This window comes from Eptesicus fuscus, chromosome 5 (assembly GCF_027574615.1).
Source record: "Eptesicus fuscus isolate TK198812 chromosome 5, DD_ASM_mEF_20220401, whole genome shotgun sequence".
In the NCBI taxonomy this organism is placed as follows: domain Eukaryota; kingdom Metazoa; phylum Chordata; class Mammalia; order Chiroptera; family Vespertilionidae; genus Eptesicus; species Eptesicus fuscus.
In genome coordinates this window covers 73,151,939-73,175,716 of record NC_072477.1, presented here as the reverse complement: position 1 = coordinate 73,175,716, position 23,778 = coordinate 73,151,939, and the positions used below count along the sequence as shown (strand labels likewise).

Here is a 23,778-nt window from a genome sequence, read left to right as displayed (position 1 = left end):
TCAGTTAGTGTAGCTAAACTCAACATACAGGAAGAATACAAGATAATCCACATCTCTAAGACCTCTTCATTAAGACAGGAGCCTGGCACTCTGGGAAGAAGCACAGAGATAGCTGATCCTGGCATCTCTGAAGGACAGATGTCCCTCTGTAGGAAAGAAAAGATAGGAGAGAGGACAGCTGGACCTGGGTGACCATGATATAGGACAATTTACTCAGAGGAAAAATGTACCCTAAAGATAAAGATAATGATTATCACCCAAATCATCATGATAACAACACAATAACTAACACTATAAGTGCCAGGCATTGTTCTGAACTTATTGTATATATTAAATCTCTCAATCTTTACCATCACCCTTTGAGACCCATTTTACAGACAAGAAAACTGGAACACAGGGAGGTTACATAGATCGCTCTGTTAAATGGCAGAAGTGCATGAAGAATCAGCAGAGAGAAAAGAGAATCCTTTTTATGTTTGTGTAGATTTTCTTGATATTATTTGGATTTTCCTTCAAACAATTAAACCAAGTGACTTCTCAACACTAAGAACTTGTAGACTCATTTTATTCGGACCACTTTCTGTAACCTTTTCCTAGTGAAGAATCTTTTCTCAGTCACAGGTTGTTTGATAGCTCCAGGACATCGTGGCTAGGTTTTCACTGGCAAAACTAAAATAAACCAGCATTTCATAATAGATGATATGGTTTTAAACCACTTTCCCAGGTCAGTCTTCAAACATTCAAATACACGTTTTAGGCACAGCAGGTTCTGGAATAATTGTCTTGTTGAATGCTGTTAGGTTACACTATTGGTGAGATGCTGTGGGAACTTAACTTTTGTTTAAATCAGTTAGCCTATGGCAAAATTGGTTCCATTATATGTTGTTTCACTTAAAGTTGAAGAACCTATTGATGATGTTGAGGACTTACTGTATTTTACTTCCTCTTACTGGGGTTTTACTATCTTCTGGGCCTCCCTGACCTCATGTAATTAGCTGTCTTTAGCTTTTGGAAGTACATCTGAGACATGCCACCATCCACGGCCCACTCACCTGAAGACGCAGAAGGTAGTCCACAGTGCTGATGATGATGTTTACGGTGGTGGTGTTACCCATCTGAGTCCGCAGGAAATTCTGAAAGTCTAACAACAGCAGGGTTGGGTCAGAACCTGTCTCTGTCTTGCCTAGAGAGCTGGTTGTGCTTTCTTTGCTAAACTCAGCAGAAGCACACTATGTGAAAAACCTTACGAGGGCATCCTGTTTAGGTCTTGGTGGATCTTGCAGGACAGAGTCCTGACATGAGCCCTCCCATCCCAGTGACACCAGAAACCGGACCTATTGAGCCTTGAGGGCCTTGACAGAAAGGGCTGTTAGTTTCACATCTGAAGATCCTGGAAGCAGCTTAGACTGGGTAGTACTAAATAACTTTAGTCATGAGTTCAAGGTCATTTTACATAGGGTTTCTTATTTAGGAATGAATTAACTGTTGTCCTTAAGTTAGCTACTGCTGGTATTGAATGTGGCTTCTTGAATGGAATCAGAATTTTGCACCTGAATGCTGTTTTCCCTTGACAAATCTCTCTGTTCCACTTACCATTGTTATGTCCTTCACAAAGTAACTGTAGGAATCTAAAGAGATCTCGTGTGAACTCGTCATTCTGGAGTACTTTTTCACCTTGAAAACAGAGGACACTGGTGAGCATTTGCTTGCTTCTCAACACAGAACACCTTCTAATACAAATGACTGCAAAAATGCTTCATGATCTGTGTCAGAATGCTTTGGAAAGTGAACTTTGTATGAATGCTGATCAACCTGATTAACCCGGAACTGAGGCTGCACAACACAATGATCGGCAAAGCTAAAATATTTAGCCCCAGGATGCATTTGTAAGGAAAATAACCGGGCTAGTGGCAGGAATGTTCACAGACCATAACCCTTGCTTGCTACATGGAAAACCCTTCTTTAATTAAGCATCAAACTGTTGAGTTAAACAAGTCATGCAACCATCAAGCCTAAAATGTGTTGGAACTGAGGCAATTAAATCGATCCCTTAGGATGCACCCATGGTAGGAACTCAAGCCAGAAACTCACACTTACCACGCTCACGAACAATGACTGGTGACAAGAAAAAAAGAGAAGAATACAAAGTAAGAAAACCATAAACACCATGATAAACTGTCTTTAGCTAGCACTGGCTCTACGAACACATCCAGCCTGGATGATGGTTTTATCAAAGTTACTGACGGAAATATTTTGCCGAAATGGAGCAAGTCCTCAAAGATCAAGGAGCAGGGGCTCTAACAGGAAATAGTTAAGATATTTTTTTCAGGAAGAGAGTGGCCTTCACATTCATTAGTTACTTACGTGTTCCTTCCTCAGTAACCATCCCCAGGCCTTCAGCTTTATTCTGCCTCTCAAATGCATTCAAATCAAGGACACTTGTAATAGACAAAGGAAAGCAAGTTTCAGGGCTGCGCACACCGGGAAAATAGATTTCTAACGTCAATGCACCTATTGACTAAGATCCTGTCCTTGGGTTTTCACAAATGCACTAACACATCACAGTGTGTTTGAGAGTCAGGTTTTGTGCCGCCAGTGTTTCCCAAGGAAGCCTAGTGCTCACAGACCTTGTCACATCGTGAAGAGGGGCAGAAAACCTTGTGGTGGCTGTCGTTTTGTCCAGTTGGAGTCCTTTCTTATGAAGATTTAAAAAGGCTTTTCAAATAAAGAAGGAACGATTTGTTTCTAAGATCTTTCAAGGGACATTTACAGTAAGCTGCATTAATTAATGTTCAACTCCCTATTTTCTTTGAGAATCACAAGGAACTGGAGCTTTTAGTGCTTAGGATGAATACTGATGGAGGGTGCAACAAATTTCTAGATTTCAAAGGTCAGACCCTTTGAGGATTCTGTATCATTCAGGAGCCATATAGTAGGTGAGATTAAGCTTTCTGGAGGCAGTGGTGTCCCTAGGAGTTCCTGAACTTTTAGCAAGTTGGCCTTCATTTTTGTCCCTACTTTCCCCAACCTTCCTAGTCACGGCCACCATCAAATTCTACTCAGTCAGGAACCTCTAGTACAACCACCAAGCTTAATAATGAGCACACTGTGTGATCATATTATTTCCAATTGGGGCTCATTCTATTTCTCTAACAAACTCTAGCTCCTTCCCCAATCGGAAAGGTTTCATAGAACGTCAGGTCTCACAAGACTATAGCTCTTATGGAAGCTTATGGCTGAACCCATTAAGATTCTGCAAAACCTACTCTGCCTTTTACCATTGGGCAACGGAAATGGCCATCAGCTTGGAAAGACATTATTGGAAAATCCAGAACCTCTTTTTCCCTTTTAGGGAGTCACAAACATGCTGCAATTTAGATGAATTTGAAAGAGAAAACAGTGAAAATTCCTGTTGCCATCTTGTTGGTTCTTCCCAGATCCTACTGTCAAAAGGGCCAGTTCAATAACACAAATGACCCCTTTCATTTGGTTTTGCTGTCCAAGAGGATAACACAGAACAGGACATTTGGACATGACTGCTTTGAAGCAGCAGTTCTGATTCAGGAGGCAATCTAAGCAACAGACATTTCTGACCCTTACTCTATCACGAAACACTCATTTCAAATGTTTAAATTTCTCTAATGCTTAAATGTTTTACAAATATGTATTATGTTTATAATCGGCCTAAGACGACTAACATACCTTCAAACTTCTGTTAGAACTCATTTGGCTTATAAGGGTATGTCATCTGTCCCTCCAAGTCAGCCTTATAAATGAGTTTAACAATATTAAGTATTGCTGACCACCAAGGGAACTCTTAGGATTTTAATTGAGACTTTCATGAGCAATATGGAACTGAACTGCCTTGATTTTTGCCACCCGAGTGCACATGCACAATTTTACCTTTGGTGAGTCTGGTCTGGCAATATTACATTTTCTTTTTCTAAGAGAGGTAATAAACAAATTGGCTCTCAGTGTGGGTGGGGGAGGTAAGAACAGGGACTGTATTGCAGCTCAAATATACTCCCTCCAGCCCCAGAGTACAATACTTACCCAATCAAGTAAGGTTAGTAAAATTATGAAGTCCACCATAAGAAAGAATGTTCATCCTCCAAATTTTCAAATGGAAAATGTAATGTTCCATTTTAAAGGATATTAACTGGAGGCAAATGAGCCAGATAATTATAACTTTGAATTATTTTTAGAATGAGTTGCAGACTGTTCAGAAATATATGTAAAAATTAGAGAATAAGCTGACACTTTTCTTAGATTTCTGGCTCATTTCTGAAATGAGCAGGTATGGTAACCTGACTTTAGGTTAAGAACTGTTCATTTGTCAGTAGGTTTCACCATGCGGGGAGGCTTACACACTTCGTAATATGCATGGAAAGTTTAATGCTTTGTTTTTTAGATTATGACAAAATATTCTCATGTTAGCATGTACCTCTGTCAAAATATGTACCCACCGAATATCTATTCAGGCTCCAAGGCCAGTTAAGACTAAAGATTAACAAAGTGCTTAATGAAAACATAGGCTTGAGTCATAATGAGGCATTCATCTTCTTTTCCGGTTTGATTTTTATGAGCATAGTAGAGGCCCGGTGCATGAAATTCATGCATGGGGGCGGGAAGGTGTGTGTCCCTCAGCCCAGCCTGCACTCTCCTTAATTTGGGACCCCTCAAGGGATGTCCGACTGCCATTGGGATCGGGCCTAAACGGCAGTCGGACATTCCTCTCACAATCCAGGACTACTGGCTCCCAACCGCTTGCCTGCCTGCCTGCCTGATTGCCCCTAACCGCTTCTGCCTGACAGTATGATTACCCCCTAACCACTCCCCTGCCAGCCTGATTGATGCCTAACTGATCCCCTGCCGGCCCGATTGCCCCTAACTACCCTCCCTGCTGGCCTGGTCACCCCTAACTGCCCTCCCCTGCAGGCCTGGTCACCCCTAACTGCCCTCCCCTGCAGGCCTGGTCACCCCTAACTGTACTCCCCTGCAGGCCTGGTCACCCCCAACTGCCCTCCCCTGCAGGCCTGGTCACCTCTAACTATCCTCCCCTGCAAGCCTGGTCATCCCCAACTGCCCTCCCCTGCAGGCCTTGGTCACCCCTAACTGTCCTCCCCTGCAGGCCTGGTCTCTCCCCCCCCCCCCCTGCCAACTGCCCTCCCCTGCAGGCCTGGTTCCCTCCAACTGCCCTCCCCTGCTGGCCTGGTTCCCCCCAACTGCCCTCCCCTGCAGGCCTGGTCCCCCCAACTGCGTTCCCCTGCAGGCCTAGTCTCCCCCAACTGCTCTCCCCTGCAGGCCTAGTCCCCCCACAACTGCCCTTCCCTGCAGGCCTGATAACCCCTAACTGCCCTCCTCTCCAGGCTTGATTGCCCCCAACTGCCCTCCCTTGCAGGCCTGGTCCCTCCCAACTGCCCTCCCCTGCCAGCCATCTTGTGTCCATGGGGGCAGCCATCTTGTGCATTGGAGTGATGGTCAATTTGCATATTACTCTTTTATTAGATAGGAGAGAAACTCACACTCAGTTCTGAGGATAACAACATAACAAAAAAGGAGGTGAGGGTGATTAACAAACCAAAAACGTGTGTGTGTGTGTGTGTGTGTGTGTGTGTGTGTGTGTGTGTGTGTCTCCAATGGACATTACATTTTCCCCTCTGAATACTATTTGAATATTATCCTGAAGGCTGGAGGAACAATACCCATCCATCCTCTTCACTTTCTCCAGTAGGTGACTCCTTTCTCAATAATTTCATGATAAGCCAGCTTACTTCATGGCCCTCCCCATATCATTTCCCCTTCCCTTGAATAGTGAAGAGTTTAAAAACTGATGTGGGTGGTTTTCCCATATTTACCTGCAAGACTGCATAAGACCAGAAAGGCTTTGAAAGAATCCAGCATCCTTTTTCTCCTTTAGGTAATCTAACATTTTCTGCAAGGGAGATACATTTTAAAAGAAAAAAACAATGGAAACTATAACACAAGTACTGATCCTCTAATTGTAATGGAGAAATGGCAAAGTCCTAGTCAAGTAGGCACATTGAGTCAGATCCACAGTGGTGGGTTGTTACCCTGTGGACTTAAACCTGCCATGTGTCTGCCCCCCACACTCCCTACTTAACAGAACCTGAATCATTAGGCGGGACATTTCTATAAAATCCACTGGAATTTCTGCTAGGGCAGCATAGTAGATCTTTCACATTCATAGACTTACAGCTTGAAGTCTCTCCTATTTGGGAATAAGCACCAAGACCATGATTTAGTAATGTTTGTGGTTGTGAGGTATAATCTGAACAGCTCCCACAATGAGTTTGACACACTGAAGCAAGGAGCTTAGCAGTAATGAGCCTCTATGAGAGCTCAGCATTTCTTTCACAATCAGACGTTGTTTCCTCTCTTCTCTGTTACTGGGAGGGCAGGAACTTTGTCTGGCATAATAATATTTGTTTGTTTTTTAAAAAGGCCCTTCAAGAAAATCAACTGATGAGGTGGTGATGGAGAGGGGTATCTTAGAAAATGGTAGTTCTCTTTTTTTTAAAAAAATATATTTTTATTGATTTCAGAGAGGAAGGGAGAGGGAGAGAGAAACATCATGGATGAGAAAGAATCATCTGTCAGCTGCCTCCTGCACGCCCCATACTGGGGATCGAGCTTATAAACTGGGCACATGTGCCCTGACTGGGAATTGAACTGTGACCTCCTGGTTCATGGGTTGACGCTCAATCACTGAGCCACACTTGTGGGGGCAGAAAATGGTAGTTATTAATAAGACATTTGTTTGGGATTAATAAAGGCTGGGAAAAATGATATTCCTAGTGGTAGTTAGGAGTTTGGATTCTCAAAAGCCTTGGGATTTAAGCCTCACGAATGCCAGAAATATTTGAAATGTCACACAGGCATCTGCATACAGATGCTTTGAGCCAGAGCACTGGTGGCACCGGTGCATGCCTGTCTTCCGCAGCCATTCCAATTCAGATTGTTGAACGAATTCTCTGTGCCAGGCACTCTATGCTAATGTGCTATCATTTAATGCCTGCTGGCAGGGGATTTTATGTGCATCACTCACTGCTGCACCCTGCACCCCTAGAGCAGAGCCTGACTTCAGGGCATCACCAGCAATCACTAAATAGTTGTTGAGTGAATGAATGAGCAAACAACAGGTATGTGGGATTAACTGAGCAGGCTCCTTGCTCACAATAGGGCAGCTATTTACTTCAATGAAAAGGTGAAGTAAAAATTTAAACTTTAGAAGACGTCTTCTAGAGCATAATTATGCAAAAAAAAAAAAATTAATGGTGAAAAAACAAAATGTTTTTCTCTTTGAACCCTGTGTAAACCCTCTCCATTAAGTACACATTTGCCTGTCAACTCCCAGCCTGCTTTGATTGGTGTCCCCAGCTACTCTGATCTAATGGGTCACTAAGGACAAATACCAGCAAAGATGACTCTGGGTGGTGGCCCCTGTAGCTGAGTCAATGCCTCTTCCCTGAAGTGTGATGGCTGTCGATGGGAATATCCCAGGAAGCCTGACTCCCTCTGAGAGTCCCCATTACCTGTTGCACGCCGGCGTTGCCTCCATTCAGAATGGCAATCCCCAGCTTCAGAGTCTCAACCACCATGGGGCTCCGCTCACCTGTTGTGAAGATTTGATTGAATCGCCAAGGAAAGAGAGGGTAAAGCCCACTTAAATCCCAGCAACTGGGCTTTATCGGGACTCTTTCATAATGACTTCATTTCACAGTATGAATTCTTGGTGGAAGTGACATGGGCCCATCCAGAAGCCCCGGGAATCACCTTTGCTGGCGCTTATCATCTGAAGGACCATCTCGGCAGCTCCGCGCTCATGCAGCCGAGCTTGCTGATAGAGGGTTTTCTGCTTTTCCATTTCTTTTTCCTAGAAAAGGTACACAGGGACAAGGTTTGCTTACCCCCAGGGAATTCCCTGTGGGGAGGTAAGTTGAGAGAGAGAATCTTTACCTGCCTAAGGAAGGCAACACACAAAGAAGAGCTTTGAAGTTTATTGTCAGATGCTACTCAGCTTTCCAGAACTGTCCACCTGCAATTCACTCATATTTTGATGACTAATTTTCCACTTTTGATAAGAAAGGCAACATGGTCCATTCCTCTTTTATACTCTGATTATAGGAAGTGACCTCAGATTAAAATGTGTTTGATTTCAATGTCCTGCCATACAAAGAGACCTGCGGAGTGGTCACCTGGAGTTTACCTGTGAGACTATAGAAAACACCCACTTACCTAGGAAGTTCAGACCACAGTCAACAGAGACTCTATTGGATATGGGATACCAGAATGCCAAGGCTTTCCAGAACTGTAATTATATTCATATATTGTCACTGTTGTGTACTTTGTCTATAAAAGAGTACAAGTCAACTAATATAGTTTTATCTTGGGAGATTTAGGGTTCTGCATTGCCTCAAAAATAAAAATCGCTATTACTGTACTACATTTACAGATCAGTAGGGCCCAAACCATCCCAGTGTCTTTGTTGCTTTGAATTTTCATTTTTGGATGTTTGAATTTGTCCTTCTTTGGCCCATTACTACCATACTTGGGTAGAAGTATAAACTTTCCCAGAAGAACTAACCTAGTAGGTGGTTTGCTGACTGACTGGCTGCCTGCTACCTTTCCTCAGGCAGGCAGGCAGACAGACAGACAGACAACAGAGCCACAGCTAACAGAGTGCTTTATCCAGGCAGACTTTTGTGTTTGCTACCAGATACACATGGTGGGTGGGCCACATGGCCGTCAGCACCCACCTCTGAAGGTTGGCTTTGGAGGATGGCCCTGTCTTCAGTCTTAGTGAAAACTTACTTCAAATGTTTTTTCCTTGTCTTCCTCCTCTTCTTCATCCTCCCCATTCTGACAACTCTGGATTCGGTGGAACAGAGAAAGGAGACAGGCAATCACATTACAGGTGGATCTGAAAATCAAGACTGGCCCGCTGTGCGGCAGGGGACAGGACGCAATTCACAGGACCTCACGCCTGTTGTAAAACCAAGGATGTTCTGACCACTGCAGGGCAACTTTCTACTCTACATGCCACCTTTGCAGTTACAAAGAGGTTCAGAGATGAGAATGGGAATGCCAAGACCACACAATTAATGAGGACCCATCTGGTTTAAACAGAGACCTGAATTCTCTCACCCAGTCAAGTTCTAGTGTAAATCAAGAGATAGGAGCACAGGGAGCTGTCCCTTTCGGAACAAGAACCAGGGGCTTGGGAAGAAGATCAGAGACACCTAGAATGTAAATCCCTAAGTGCCCCTTCCCATCGTGGCCACGTGGTATATCTGGCCAAGGAAAAGGTGCTCTGTACCCCAACACGTCCCCTTTCTGCCTGACACGAAGGTTTCCCATTTGAGAAGGAGCAGTTCCCTTAGCCCAGTGATGGGCAACCTTTTGAGCTTGGTGTGTCAAACTTCGCCAAAAAACTGAGCATAACTCGGGTAGTGTGTCACTTTGAGGAAAAAACATTATTTCGCAAATGTTTCATCCTCAGGAGCAGCAAATGTTTCATCCTGGCATGCGGCCGCCTCAGTGGCCGCGTGTCATCAGAAATGGCTACGCGTGTCAGTGCTGACATGAGTGTCATAGGTTCGCCATCACTGCCTTAGCCACTCTGCATTCCAGAGGTCACCGTCCCTCCAGGCGACACAGAAACAACATCTCTGGCCCTGCTGCCTCCTTTAGAACACTAGGATCTCCCTCTGTTTCTGAGCCTGTTTCCAAACGTACTGAACTTCCTTTGCCTACAGATGTGTTTGAACAGTTGGATGCATCTGAACACTGAGTGAAAATGCCAGGGCTGTCTGTATGTCCAGGCCCTGTTTAGCTGGTTTAGATCTGTCATGTGATCCTAGCCACTAGTACCCACTGTTTCTGCAAAGCCTCAAGGTTTCTTAGGAGGACAGTGGAGTGGTTTATTAGTGTCACCCGTATGGCACATGGACTGTGCTCTGCTTGGAGCTCATGTCATGACCGAGTCCCAGGCCTGCTGCTCAGCATGACAGATTCTGTGCTGAAGAGGTCTAAGGAGAGAGAATGACTGAGACAGTGGGCAGGAACCAGGTGTACCTTGGCCATCATGCTGGAATAGGAGGTGTACAAAGGGTCGTCTTCCAATTTGCTGGAAAGAATAAAGGAAATATTTAGCAGGCTACCTTCAAGGCCCAGTGGAAAAGACTAAGAGCCACATAAATCTTGAATGACATATGTACTAGTGAATTAATTAGACCCCCCCACCCCCACCCTGATTCTGAGAAACCAGTCTGGGAATCGGAGTGGGCACTGGCCTGCCATGGAATTCAGGGAGGAAGGTTACAGTGTGAGGCTGCTTAATCTATTAGACCAGTGAGTGTCTGGCATTATGATGAGAGGGCCGTGGCTTATGGGGTTTCCCTAGATGTTTCCTGATGGCCAACATGAGGGCAGCAAGGAGGGCGGCTTGAATCTGGCAGCCCCTCTGCAGGCACTGCCATCCGTGAGAGGAGGGTGTGGGAGGGAGCGGGTGCCTTGATGGTGCTGACCTCCGCTCCGTGAGAGCATTGCGGCTGAAGTGGAGAACGATCTGGTGCAGTGGGTCTGGCTGCTTTTCCGTCTCCGCCTCCTCCTCCTCTTCCGCCCTGGGGGATTTCTACACAGACCAATGCAAACAGGTTTTAGGCGTGGATTTCAGCACGTGCCACACAACTGCATGCGAGCAGAGAGAAGGCAAAGCGCAAGGCACAGAGTGCGTCAGACTACAAGCACAAAGAGAAACCACTATGTCACGTATTTATTTCAGGACAGAAGCCCTAAGGGTGCAGGGTTTGGCATATAAATGGATATGCTTTTTTTCAGTCAAAGAAACATTCCAATTTTGGGTTAAAACAAGATGAAAGGAAAAGCCAAAGCCTGACTACAGCCGAGGCCTCCACACCCCAATCAGCAAGACTCATGCAAGCTCTGGGCACCCGAGCTCAGGAGGGCAGCCCTGGATAGTCACTGAGAGGCTGGGCCTCTCATCTGAACTTGCTTTTGGAGAACTCGGCTGGAAAAGGGATGAGGCAAGAGTGACACAGCCCTGGAGCCATTTGGGGGCTAGTACTACTCTAGACTCAACCTGGCTCAACATTTCTCTTTCCTAACCTCACTCCTGATTCTAAAATTCTTGTTCCTGAGAGATGCCATTCTGGAGCTGCAAGCCTTACAGTTTCTCCTCTTGTCGAGTCTCTATCTCCTTTTACAGAAAGGGCTGATGCCAGAGGTAAAAGTGAGCTCTCTAGCAGCTGATGCCAGAGGTAAAAGTGAGCTCACTAGCACAGCTAGCAGGGTGGACCATATTCAGCAAACTGGTGAGAACTGCATAGATTGTGTGAATGGTTCAGAAGAAGTACACAGCCGAAATGATGCTCACTGTCAACTTCACACTAATCGAGACTGAAGGGCACATATGAAAACAATGAGGGCCATAAAAGACAAATGGAAGGAAAGTAGTGGAGAAAATATGAAAGGGAAAAAAAAAGAGGGGCAGAGGGGAAAAGAAAGAGAATGATAGGAAGATATAAAAAGAGGAAGAAACGTGGGAAACAGTGAATATGAGAAACACGGGGCAAGAGTAACAGAGAGAATAAGGGCTAAGAGAAAAAGATAAGTGAGAGAAATAAGAAAAAGTGAAAAAATAATCAACCATGGTTCGGCTAAAGGATAGGAGGGTTTATTTTTTTCCTGGACCAGGATGCAGCTCTGTGGTCTGCTACAGCTCCCTGCCTCCCCGCTGGGGTATAATTGTAAGTAGTTTTACAGTGTGATGTCTGTTAGAGATGGGGCATGACACATTTTCTGAGGGCCAACTACAGAAACATGGAATGTAGGAAGGGGATTTAGATGTGCCTTCCTAACACAGATGCAGGGCCTGGGCTCGGGCTGGCGGCCTCCTGCGACCAGTAGTGCTCAAAACTTAGCGAGAATTTCCCATGGCATGGCCGTGCATCCCAGGAAATATTAGTTGTTAATAATGATGACGAACAGGACAACAGTGATTAGCACCTCCAAGTGAAATTCATTCTCTGGCTCTTATGGTCATTAGCAGGGCTTCCCCCTGATAATTTATGCCATTAGTTCCTTTCAAATTTACACACTGGATTTTTGCGAATCTTTAACTGTTATAACGCACACACAAATACAGAAATCAAATTCATTCACACTCATATCTGCTCCCAGTTGAGTCAGTACTTACAGCCAAATCCTGTACTAGTCTCTCTTCAAAGGAATACTCCTCTGTTTCTATCCAAAATCTCTGATAGCCATGGAGGAAGAGGTTAATAGAGCGGTGCCTGAGCGGAAGGGGTGAGAGTGAGGTCAAGAGGAATCCATGGGACACCTTACTTTAGTTTGGGAGGTTAACAGTTAGTAAGCAGAACGGACTTTTGTACAATTCTTATCCTCTGATTGGTCAGAGTAGCCAGAAGCACACCACCATAAGCATTTATTTCAAAGAAATCAGAACCCTCTAACACAGTGCTTCCTAAATGTCTGGGGCACCTTCTGAATGAACTAACAATGGTTAGTGGAAGGCCAGGAGGTAACCACGATCCTGGTCTTACAAGGTCTTTATCACATTTCCTCTTAGGAACAGTCCAGAAGTATTTGTTTAATACAGCAGATTGGTTCTTCCTTTTTGGCCGACCACCTCTCCAGGTGATCCCATCTAAATCATGCTGTCGGTGAGTGGGTTATTCTCAGATATACTTTACAGGGCCTCCAAGGAGCCATGCCTGCAAGGCGCTCCAGCTTTACTTAGGAAGTCAAGGCTTGGGCGAGCTGCGCTCAATAGCATGACTCCAATGTGCCCTGTGGGTTCTGGCTGTGGCCCTGGTTGCTGAAAACGCTGAATCACTGGCGCAAGCCACTCGCTCCCTAGAAGCCAGGTTTGACTTCTGGGAAAATTAGCCACTGAATAGCAGTCAATGGGTTACCAAATGTGAGGATAGCAGTGAGGAGGGAAGGAGAGAAAAGGAAGATGAAGGTCAAGACCAGAGTCATCAAGACCCTGGCCGTGGTTTCCCGTAAAACACAGCCATTGCTAGCTTTCTTTAAAATCTGACCAATCAGAGCTATGTAAAAAAATTGCACAACTTTGTGTCTTTATGGTAATGTTAAATCATGGTCAAGGAAGGAGGAGTGTGCAGAGAATGAGCAGGTCCCTCCATAGGTTACATTACCATTAAAATGGGTATAAGCCTGTCATACTGAGTTTTTTCATTAACCTTTTCCAGCCAAACCCGTTGAAAGGTGCTCAGGAAGAAATTGTTAATTTTGTGTCTGGAGAAAAGCACACAGGTTTTCTTTTAAAAAACTAACATCAGAGAAACAGTTTCCACATAATAAAAGCAATCCCTTTAGCCCTTTAGTTTGGAAGGTTCCATGCAGTCTACGACATAACAAAATGAAGAAGGGGTGTGGTCTCCCCCATTAGCTCCTTAGACAGTTTTTATTGTTGCTGTTATGAAATCTCCTTACATTCCTCCACCCTAAGGGGAAATCCAGGGCAACCTCCCAAAACAACTGGGTTAGGGGTAGGATGGCTACGTTTCATCAAGGACACAGTGAATTCCTGAACTTACTGTTACCCACACAAGGGTAGAGTTGCTGAAGGAGCAACCAAAATATGAAAGGGTGGTAGTAGCATCCTCAGTGTGTTTTTTTTTTTAAAAAAAGCTTGTTTTTGAGAGGTGAAATTTCTGCCTAGCTGGTCCTGGAGATATGAGCTTAGAGCTGAGCTCTTCTGGAGGCCAAATTAGCACAACGTCAGGCACGAATCCCCACCAGAGAGGAGTGTGCATGCCTTATGATATTTCACCACTTCTTGAAAACAGACAAAACCCTATGCTTTTTGCTTTTTCTACTGGGCTATGAATTTCTTTGTTGTTTTTTGGCTAGGACTTCAGCAGCCTTCATTCCCATGACAGCTTGACTTAATTTTCAGCTTTTTATTAATGAATTCTATTTGATTCTGTGGTGCCTGATCCCCTTCCAAAGACACTAGTCTGTTTTCTCGAGAGACTTGGAGAAGCAGGTGTGTCTCAGAGGCCATGATTCTCTACCATCTTCAAAGACCCCAACTAGGGAAGCTCAACTGGCCAGTTGACTCAGGAGAGGGTTACAGGACACTCTGGACAAATGATGGTCAAGATGAACAATTTGATAAAAGTAAAGTGTCAAGCATAGAAATAGTACTTTATCTGATTTTCCAAAAAACCAAAAACCTACCTGGGATTCAGAATATACTTGTCCAAGTCAGTTTATTTTTCCCAACCAGGTGAGGATGTTCCTATTGATTTGAATGCTGATAAAGCAGAGGCTGATACATAATTATCAGCTTTGTTTATTGATCACAGACCTGACCTCACTAATTCTGAAATTAGTCTGAGGATGGAATGTGATCACATCACCAATGACAGTGAGTCCACGGGGTCAGTGCTGGCCCAATCTGTACCGGTACTCAGCACGTGTGTTCACACACATTCCAGACAAGCCTTCACATAATGTTAAACTCAGGGTATGGACTAAATACCAGGATAAAGGCATCATGTCCATGACTAGCCTCTTGGGACCGTGCCCTTTCTTCACCTTGAAGGCACATACACTGTGTAATGTAACTCAAGTTACATTTCTGTACCTGCTGAGGAAACACAGTGATTTTGGTGTCATCCAAGTGCCTGAGCAGAGAAATATTGTTTGATCTGTTGATGGAATTTAGAAGGAAGTAGTTGACAAAACAGTTCCTTTATTCCAGGGTGCCTTTACATCCTCACAAAGAACCCCACGTAGGTAAAACTAGAGAGTTTCCATATGCTTACGTGGCTGACTTCATGTGCAAAACAGTGAGCTGAGGAAGGCATGGGGTCCTAGGGAATCTCATCTGGTTTCAGTTTTTATGCTCACCTGGATTGCCTTAGCAGGCCATTATACCACATGAAGACTGTAATGGCTCCATGGGTGAAGGACTCCAATGTCTACCTCTTGGATCATGAGTGTCGGGGCCAGAAGAGAGCCCGGCTGTGGGAGGATACCTTCATTCCCACCGCTGGCTCACAATACAGAAGATGACAGAATACTTGCCTGGGCAGGTTGTAGAGAGGGGCCATCCTGAAACAGGCCACCACCGCCCGTTTCCGCTGCTTAGACAACAGCTTGTGCCAGACTGCCTTCTTGGACCTCAAAGGCTGCTCCACCTGAGGAGAAATCACATGGGCAGGGGAGCACAGGCTGACAGGGTGGCGAAGGTGGTCATCTTCAGCCCAGACTTCTCAACCCTGCAAGAATTTTGATTTCTCAACTGTAGTCAGTAAGATGTACCCATTAGTCCAGTGGTCGGCAAACTCATTAGTCAACAGAGCCAGATATCAACAGTACAATGATTGAAATTTCTTTTGAGAGCCGAAAACCGACTTCTGCGCATGGGCCACAAAGTTTCAATTGCACTGTACGTGCGCGCCCACATGTGGTATTTTGTGGAAGAGCCGCACTCAAGGGGCCAAAGAGCCGCATGTGGCTCGCGAGCCGCAGTTCAGTTTGCCGACCACTGCATTAGTGGATGATTCAATTTGTGGAGGTATTAAGTTTGCTTTCTTCTCCTAACTGTGGTTGACTATTAACAGAAGCTTTACAAATGGGTAGGGAACTTCAACAGGTCATTTGAGCTAATGGCAAACATTTGTAAAACACTGGAAGGGGAAAGAATTGAGGAGTCTTCTACCATGAAGCACCAAGATGACACCTGGGTGTGAGCTGGGATGATCCTTGCTTCTTGTTTTCTGTCTTACAAGAACATTATTAACTAAGATCTGAGTGTAGACAGCAGCTTTGTATTATCCAAGGTAGTCTTGCTTCCCCAGTCCTCAGCAGATGCTCCTTACCTGCTCCAGGTGGAAGACAGCTGCTGAAATTCTCTGCACACGCTCCACGGTCTTTTCTGGATTGGACGGTTCTTCACTCTTCAAAACATCCTTGTAGAGATTCAGTTGCCACTTTACAGCCGGATCATCAGACTGAAAATTAAAGCTCATACATGAGATGAGGCATCTCCGATACCTCCTGTACTGAAATAACCTTTCATGTCTAGCACGGTTTCATATTAATCAAGACGGTGTTCTATTATTGCCCCTCTCTTATTTTCTCTATTAATTATCGTCTTCTGGAATACCATAGATGCTGTGCAGGAACTTCTCATTCTAGCCCATATGTCCCTTAACTCTTCTATTCCTTTCTCTACACTGAATTCTAATTCCTTAAGGCAAACTTCCAATTCATAAATTCTTTTTTAAGCTGTGTCTAGTCTATTTTTTTTTACACATAAATTGGATTTTTAGTTTCAATGACTATTTTTGATTTTTATAATCACTATGAGGTCTTTTTCAATAATATCTTCCTTCTTCTTAACAAAGATTATGTCCAAGTCTTGATTTATGGATTCTATTGCTACTTCTATCTCTTTAAATATTTTAACCACACTTAAACTCCTTTCTGCAGTTCCTTAGGCTTGAATTCTTCACTTTGTTGCATTTTCTGGCTAATAGCAGTGGGTTTCCTTTCACACTTTGTATTTTTTAAATATGACCTTGTCTTTAGGAGGAGTTCTATTAATTGGCATCCCAGCCCATATCCCAGGGGGTGGAGTCTCTACAAGTGGTTTCATGGTTGTCTTTGCAGGAGATCCATGTATTTCACTGGTTCAAGGCTAATTTTATATAAGTTTCTTGCTCTGAAATTATGCACAATATGAGTAATTAAGTCCCACAGCTATCTTCCTTTAAGGTTATTAAAAACATCAGCCCCTAAAATACATATCTAGTACGGAGAACTCTACAAGTTTTCCCAACTGCATCAACCTCTCCTCAATACTATGATTTAGTATGTCTTCTTTTTTCTGCCCTTTTTGGGGGAGTATGTCCCCCTCCCCTATCATTCCTATATGTTTGGGATGAAAAGAAGAGGCTATTTGTGTCAGCCCAGTTCTCCATCTCATGGAATAATGTATCTGAGGAAAGAGCTGTTCAGATTCACAGGCCTGGGAAAATATCAGATAGCCTTTACAATAAAAAAAATTTATCTTCATTTTTCTGATTATATCAACTCAGATACAAAAAGTTTGTTTTCAAATCTCTAGAGCAGGAGGTGCCAAGATTTCCCCCAGGTGTCCTGCTTCACAGTTTAGCAAGCACCACTGTCAGTAAAGCTGAGGCCTGACCCAGCCCCGAGCCCCCTCCTTGTATTCATGCTCACAGGACCACATGAACACACACACCACAAACACCTACGGTCTCTGCTCACTCACTTCCGGGCTGAATGGGAGTGAGGAGAATGCTTTACTGGACGCCTCTTAGCAACAGCAAAGGAAAGAACAAAAATATAAAAATTAAGGGCAGGGAGCTAGTCCTACCAATTTAACACAAGTACTCTGAGACTGTTTTTAGAAAAACATGAGTAAATTAAGCGTGAAGATGGCACCCGGAAGCCAGAAGGAGGCCTGTGTGGGTCCTCATTGTCTTCCTGTGCATCACCTTTTCCTGCAAGTGCAAGTTATTCCGCAGGTGTTCCTTCACCTCTTCATCGGTGTCCCTCTGTGGAAAGAGATGTTCCATTTTATTCCCAGAGGTCACTATGCAAATGTAAGGTAGGGTGCAGGACGTATAGACAGCCAAAGGAGAGTTTTGCTGGGATCTTTATTCCAAGAACGAAAGAAGAGAAATGACAGGCGTGTTCCAAAGGGAACATGCTAACTCCCGAACCAGCTCCAACAATGAGGGCGTGCTGCCTTAGCGCACCTTGGGTTCTGTCCATCTGCTCCCACCCTCCACCCAGAGGAGGACAGAGCGCCTGTCCCCACCACCTGTCTTACATGCTCAGCCACGGCAGGCGGGCACTTACGCAGCTGTATCGTGATTTTGCGAGGGAGATCAGCTCCTGATCGCCCGGGGTGCACATATTCAAACCAATAGGCAACATTTTCTTGAGCGCAGCCACGATGAGAGAGGTCTGGATGGAATACAAGTCTCCCCTCCGCTTCGTCTTCTTCCGCTCCTGGTCCTGCCCTCCAGACTAGGAGACGAGGGTGACATAAACAGAGGGGCTCAGTGATTGTGAAGGGGGCAGCCTGCCTCCTTGTGGCCCTGTCAGCACAGGCAGGGCCTCAGTACATTTCGAAGGACAGTAAAAGGAGTGTGTTCAACAGCCAACCAGGTGGCCCTGAAACCCCAGCCCCCTCCTTGTGCGCATGCTCACAGGACCACATGAACACACATACCACGGACACCTACGGTCTCTGCTCACTCACTTCCGGGCTGAATGAACAGATAAAACTGGTGTTTTCAACAAATGATTTGAGAACTGGCCAAATGACTCTGGCTCACACTTTCTCATCCCTCACAGGGAGAGTTCATTCAAGGAAGCAGTGAGTTTCAGAGAAGAGTCCAGTGCACTGGGCTGAGGCAACCAACCCAGGACCCTCAGTGTCTACAACACACGGTGGTGGGGTAGGGGGGCTCAATCAGACAAGGCACTGCGGTGACCGCATTTTTCATGATGTCAGGCCCTGCAAGAGCAAAGCTTCCCAGGCAGTACCTTACTAGCAGGACTCTGCTTCAGCTAATGGGCACCTGCTGAAAGTGTAAGTGTGTGTGTGTGGGTGGGGGGGGAGGGAGTTGGGGGGGAGGCTGGAGAGCCAGAAGCAGAAAATGAAGTCAGGGACACCGAGGAAGAGCAAACTGGTGCTCACCAAAGCTCTGCTTCATGAGGTGCCCAAGAGTATCTGCAGCAATGAGGTGGCAGCCCTGCAATGTGCACGGAGCCCCAGGGCCCTGGGAGCAGGGCAGAGACCAGATGCCAACCCTAGAACTGGCGTCTAAGACCTGGGACCCTGGGCTGGAGCAGAGTTCATTTCATACAGGGCTGCCTTTCAGAGAGAAGAGGGGGGTCAGAATGAACAGTGCCTTGGGAGGATCTCTTTAAATTACTTTCCAAAGTGTGAAAGGTTCATAATTATTAATAGACACTCTTAAAACGATGCTATTTCTGTCACCCAGGTCTGGCAGCTGCACCTTCAGGTGGTTATTTCACAGAAACCTCAGCAAAGCCCCTGACCAGTGAGGGAATTCTACTGGCTGCAGGGCCACCGTGGGCCGGGTGCTCCAAAACAGCAGGTCAGACCCGGACCGCAGTGGGAGGCGGCAGTGAGAAATATGAGCGGGAGGAAGAAATGAGGCTAAGAAGCAGCGGCTTCTTGTGTTCCAGAACACGGTCAGAAAGCTGGCTCACACAGGACCACAGGAGTCCGCGCTATCACTTCCCGAGCGCTTGCAAGGTTCCGTCATGTTCTACCTCCGGTGCAGAATTCTAAAGGTTGCAGCTAAGGCTAAACTCATTTACAGTCTAAATTATCCTTGAAAATGTTTCAAATCATTCATGAAGGATACACCCCAGTTTTAAGTATATAAACTATGAGATACCCTGTACATCTTATAAATTTAAAAGATAACTTGCAGCATGCTGTTTACAATACAGTAAAAGTGCAAAATGTAACGATGTGGATTTGATTCACAATTTAAATAGTTTATTGCTCACTCTCTATTTTATCTCACCAGTCCCAGCAGTTTATGATCAAATGCTGCTTATAGGATGTGACTCCAATGTGCCTGCTACTGAAATAAGACATTTCTAATCCTCCCAACAACTCTAAAATAGAAACAAGTTGGTTTTATCGATGAGAACATGATGCTCAGAAAGTAAGTGATTCTTGCAAGGTCACAAAACAAGTAGCATCCGAGTCAATATGTAGACCCCAGCTCTCTGTCCATGGCTCCCTTTCCCCTTTCTAACCAAGGGCTACCTGGGCCCAGTTCCTGCACACCCCCCCTCTCTCCACATTCCTGAGGGAGAGTGCTCGGGACAATGGCAGCAGATACACGTTAATGAAGAGATAGAGAAATATTTCCAAGCAAGAACCTGTACGGATCACTGGAAAATTGCCTTAAGGTTTATTACACCATATATACATTTTATGCAAAAATTCATGGTTATCTGCTGATTTCAAATCCTGGAGTTTAGTCCTTGGAAAACCCTCTTTGAATCATAGGAACCTTGCACAAGAGGCAGGAATGTACAGTGTGAAGGGCTGGGACCACTGACAGTAAGTGGGATTCTGACTCTGCAGGGCACAGCAGGGGAGCATCTCCCAGGTCCTAGCCCTGTCAGTATCCCTATCCTTGTTAGCATGCTGGCCGCAGGGTGGCAGCTTAGGAAGGGAGCAGAGCTAGCAAGGAGACCTCGGGTAGGTTAGGGCGAGGCTTGGCTGGCTTCCCTGGCTTTCCCATTCCAGGGTGGGTAGGCCTACATTCACTCTTTGACAGGCAGTTGTCTTCCCTGGAGCAGGCCTGGGGACATCCAGGTGAGAACATCCATCATGTACCACCCCCCGCTGGTGATCACAGGGCAGAGGGTGGCCAGAGCCTGAGACCTCTAATACTAGAACAGAAAAGACACGTCATGCATTTGACCTGTACCTTTACTTGCATGGCCTGTGTGGAAAGACAAAAGAAAAGAAACAAGGAGAAGAGTCAGTCAGTAACAGCAAGGGTCCAAGGCATAAGGTACCACATGTTAGTCATAGCTTCTGAGCCCCAGTTCCTCAGCCAACACAACAGAAACTCAACCGCTCTGGGAGCCAGTTGAACATGGCATGTAGAGTGAATGGGAGATTAGGATGGAGGTTAATTTGGCCATAAAGACTTATACCCAGACCAGGCAATGCACCCCTGGGCCAAGATCCTCTCAGAGACCAGCCTTCCAGAGTGTGTGACATTCACACCCAGGTCTTCAGATAAATGCTCTAGACCTAAAGTCTTTCCTGCTCCCCCTTACTTTCACCTGGGTGAGCTGCAGACAATCTGTCATGTAACCAAAGACCCCATTTTGTTTTTCTTCCTTCCACCCACATTATCACCTCTAGCAGATCTGTGGTTACCAAAATATGTAAATGTCTAATTACTATGTTGTATACCTGAAACTAATCTTATATGTCAACTATAGTTAAAAAAATAAATTTAAAAAAAGAAGAAGAAAAAGAGAGGGCAGACCTGTGCTCAAGGGTGATGGGTGTGCTTCTGCTAAAAGTTTGCTTTTTAAAAAAAGGACTCTAGGAGTATCTCAGGTGGTTCAGAATCACTCCACAGCCTGAAGGATGGAGCACCTCCCTTCTTGTGTTGTGACCTTTATATACCTTAGGTCAAAGCCTCCCACATCCTACAGGTTCTCATTTTATTCTTTTCTTCACATGTTGCTAAGATTAGTTAACTCAATGCATTTTTGCTAATACTGGAAATAGGTGGTGTTTTGTTTTTTTTTTAAAGTTGCCTAAAGCTTTTTATTTTCTAAACAAAAATTTATGAATTCCTATAAGTTCAAAATTGTTTCATTTCCCCCAGTAGTTGAAGATGATTTTATGTGTGAACTTAAGGAAAAAACACAGACTTTTAAGGGATGGAGGAGGTGAAGAAGGAAAGAGGGCAGAGAGAAGGCGAAAGGAGAGGTAGAAAAAAGAGGGAGAGAGGTGAGAGGGAGAGGGAGATAGAGAGCACTCAAGCTGCAGATGTACAAGAACAAGAGAAATAAAAATAAAAACAAAAAAGGTGGGGGGCTAGAGGGATGAGAGAGAGAGAGAGAGAGATTGAGATTGAGAGAGAGAGAAGAATAGAGGAGAGAAGAGAAGGGAAGAGTGAATAATAGGCGATATTGGAGTAAGAAGAAACACACCCACAATTGTGAACACCCTTAAAAAACAGACATCTTCTAAACTGTTCCCTGTCCTTTTACAGTACACTGAAACCCCTCATGGGGTGGAGTGGCTTTACATAATGAGTCACTCCAATATTTCCTGCATCACAATTCTTTCATTGTTTAAAATCTTGGTCAAGGAACTGGCATTTCTTGGGCTAAATGTGTTCTAACTTACCATTGCCCTCCGAGGAAGCTGCTGCCATTTTTCCAGAAAACAAAACCAGTTTAAAAACAAAACAAAACAAAAAAAACATGTGCTCAGCTTCATTATGTTTAGCTTAACATACATTTGCAAACTGGTGTTATATGAACAAAATATACAATGAGCTCTCAAAAACCAATCTGCTTTCGCCTCCAGAGAACTCACACATCTTTGAACTGACCTCAGTTAACCAAGTCTGAGAAGGGTGGCCCACTGTACATTTTTCTCTGCTTCCCTTCCATTCGCATGGCGAGTGCAGTGTGTGGACATGCAGCATTCCAGTATAACGGCTGCCATGTGCACTGCGGCCAAGTCCACTTACACACCAGAATTCAATTACGAGGAGATAAAAGCAAGCACAGGTGACAAGTGACCATTCAGAGCAGGTAGTAGGGAGAACCTCTCATTTCAGGGAGGCAAAGGCAATGAGAATTCAGTTGATAATTGAAAGAATATCCCCCCTTCTCAATATGTAATTCTACATCCAAAAAAAAAAAAAAAAAAAAACCCAGCAGAAATGACTGTGAGTTGCTGTTTGGGAGGCATGTATCTCTCTGAAATAGTGCCCTGCACATATGTAATATTATTTTCCGCCCTAGAGATGCAATTTGATATTGACTTTTAAACAAAACATCCCAGTAGAGCTGCGGGGAGTCAGAGGAGGTAAGTGAATGAGGCAAGGCCATACCTCCAGTCAAGAGTTGGGCCAAAGGTAAGACTTAGCTTACTTTTAATCTCTAGTCCTATTTACTATCACATTTTGTGTCTCAACAGATGTAAAAGGAACAATATTAACATTTGTTGCCCCGAGGAACATGGCAAATATTATTTAATATCTAGGGAGGGTCCTCACATCCATTACACTATAACTTTGACTTTATCCCATGTGGCTCAGAAAAAAACTGGCATACAATGTCAATGGGAATGAAGTGAAAGTGTTTGCTCCTATAGACTAACCTTATCAACAGGGGAGACGCAAAGATTCTGAATATGACCATCCTCTGACAAGACAAACATACGCTCTTCCTCATACAGTGATGTGAATGAACATGATTTCAGGTTAGTTTGTTAGTAGGTTAGTTGTGAAATGTCAATTCTTTTCACCTCATCTCTTTCCAAGTGTAAACCCAAGGACCCAAGTATCTACTCAGCACCAGAAGGTTGGGATGTCTTTGCCATTTCTGCTCCTCTGGGATCTGAATCCTTGTATCAGAGTCATTTCCACTGCTTTGCTGTCATAGCTGATGATGACAATGAATTCTAGCTGGTTCAGTCCTGAGCCAATGGATATACTCCAAGGTGAAGGTAGCATGGAATCTGCCCGGGATTTATTTAGGTAGGCAGGGTCAAAGGGGAGCCTGTGGTGGCTGTAAGAAAACCCTTCAGAGGGAACTTAAGATAAATGTCCAGGGACCAGAAGTCTGAAATATCCTATATACCTGACACGAGCAGCAGATGTGTTTGCTAAAAGTTGAATGCAAAATAATTTTTTGAAAATCAAATAAACAATATAAAGCTCAAAAGGACCCACCATAGGTAAAGTTCCTAAGATTCCTCTTGAATGTGAATATGCACTCCTGATTGCTCCACTTTGCATGTACACAATTTTATTTATAAAACTTTATAGGAAAGTGTATATCAGATTCAAAACTTCAAGAATCATTTTTTTTTGGATGCTGGAAGAAGTATTAGTGTCAACATAGCTAAATGATGGAAGGGCGGGAAGTTCAGAGTGACTG

General features: G+C 44.5%; 1 protein-coding gene across 1 annotated transcript in view; it reads right to left on the bottom strand.

Annotated features, from left to right (window-relative positions):
• RYR3 (ryanodine receptor 3) overlaps nt 1-23,778 on the bottom strand; it is a 393,437-nt gene that overhangs the window by 38,873 nt on the left and 330,786 nt on the right. Inside the window, exons 72-87 of the mRNA XM_054715636.1 lie at nt 20,565-20,579; nt 17,935-18,105; nt 17,568-17,627; nt 15,924-16,055; nt 15,127-15,239; nt 12,242-12,338; nt 10,551-10,657; nt 10,099-10,150; nt 8,836-8,892; nt 7,798-7,897; nt 7,557-7,636; nt 5,859-5,935; nt 2,365-2,438; nt 2,098-2,115; nt 1,594-1,674; nt 1,053-1,141 (exon numbers count right to left, since the gene is read on the bottom strand). Coding sequence (XP_054571611.1) covers nt 1,053-1,141; nt 1,594-1,674; nt 2,098-2,115; nt 2,365-2,438; nt 5,859-5,935; nt 7,557-7,636; nt 7,798-7,897; nt 8,836-8,892; nt 10,099-10,150; nt 10,551-10,657; nt 12,242-12,338; nt 15,127-15,239; nt 15,924-16,055; nt 17,568-17,627; nt 17,935-18,105; nt 20,565-20,579 — 1,323 coding nt within the window. The remainder of the gene's footprint in view (nt 1-1,052; nt 1,142-1,593; nt 1,675-2,097; nt 2,116-2,364; nt 2,439-5,858; nt 5,936-7,556; nt 7,637-7,797; nt 7,898-8,835; nt 8,893-10,098; nt 10,151-10,550; nt 10,658-12,241; nt 12,339-15,126; nt 15,240-15,923; nt 16,056-17,567; nt 17,628-17,934; nt 18,106-20,564; nt 20,580-23,778) is intronic.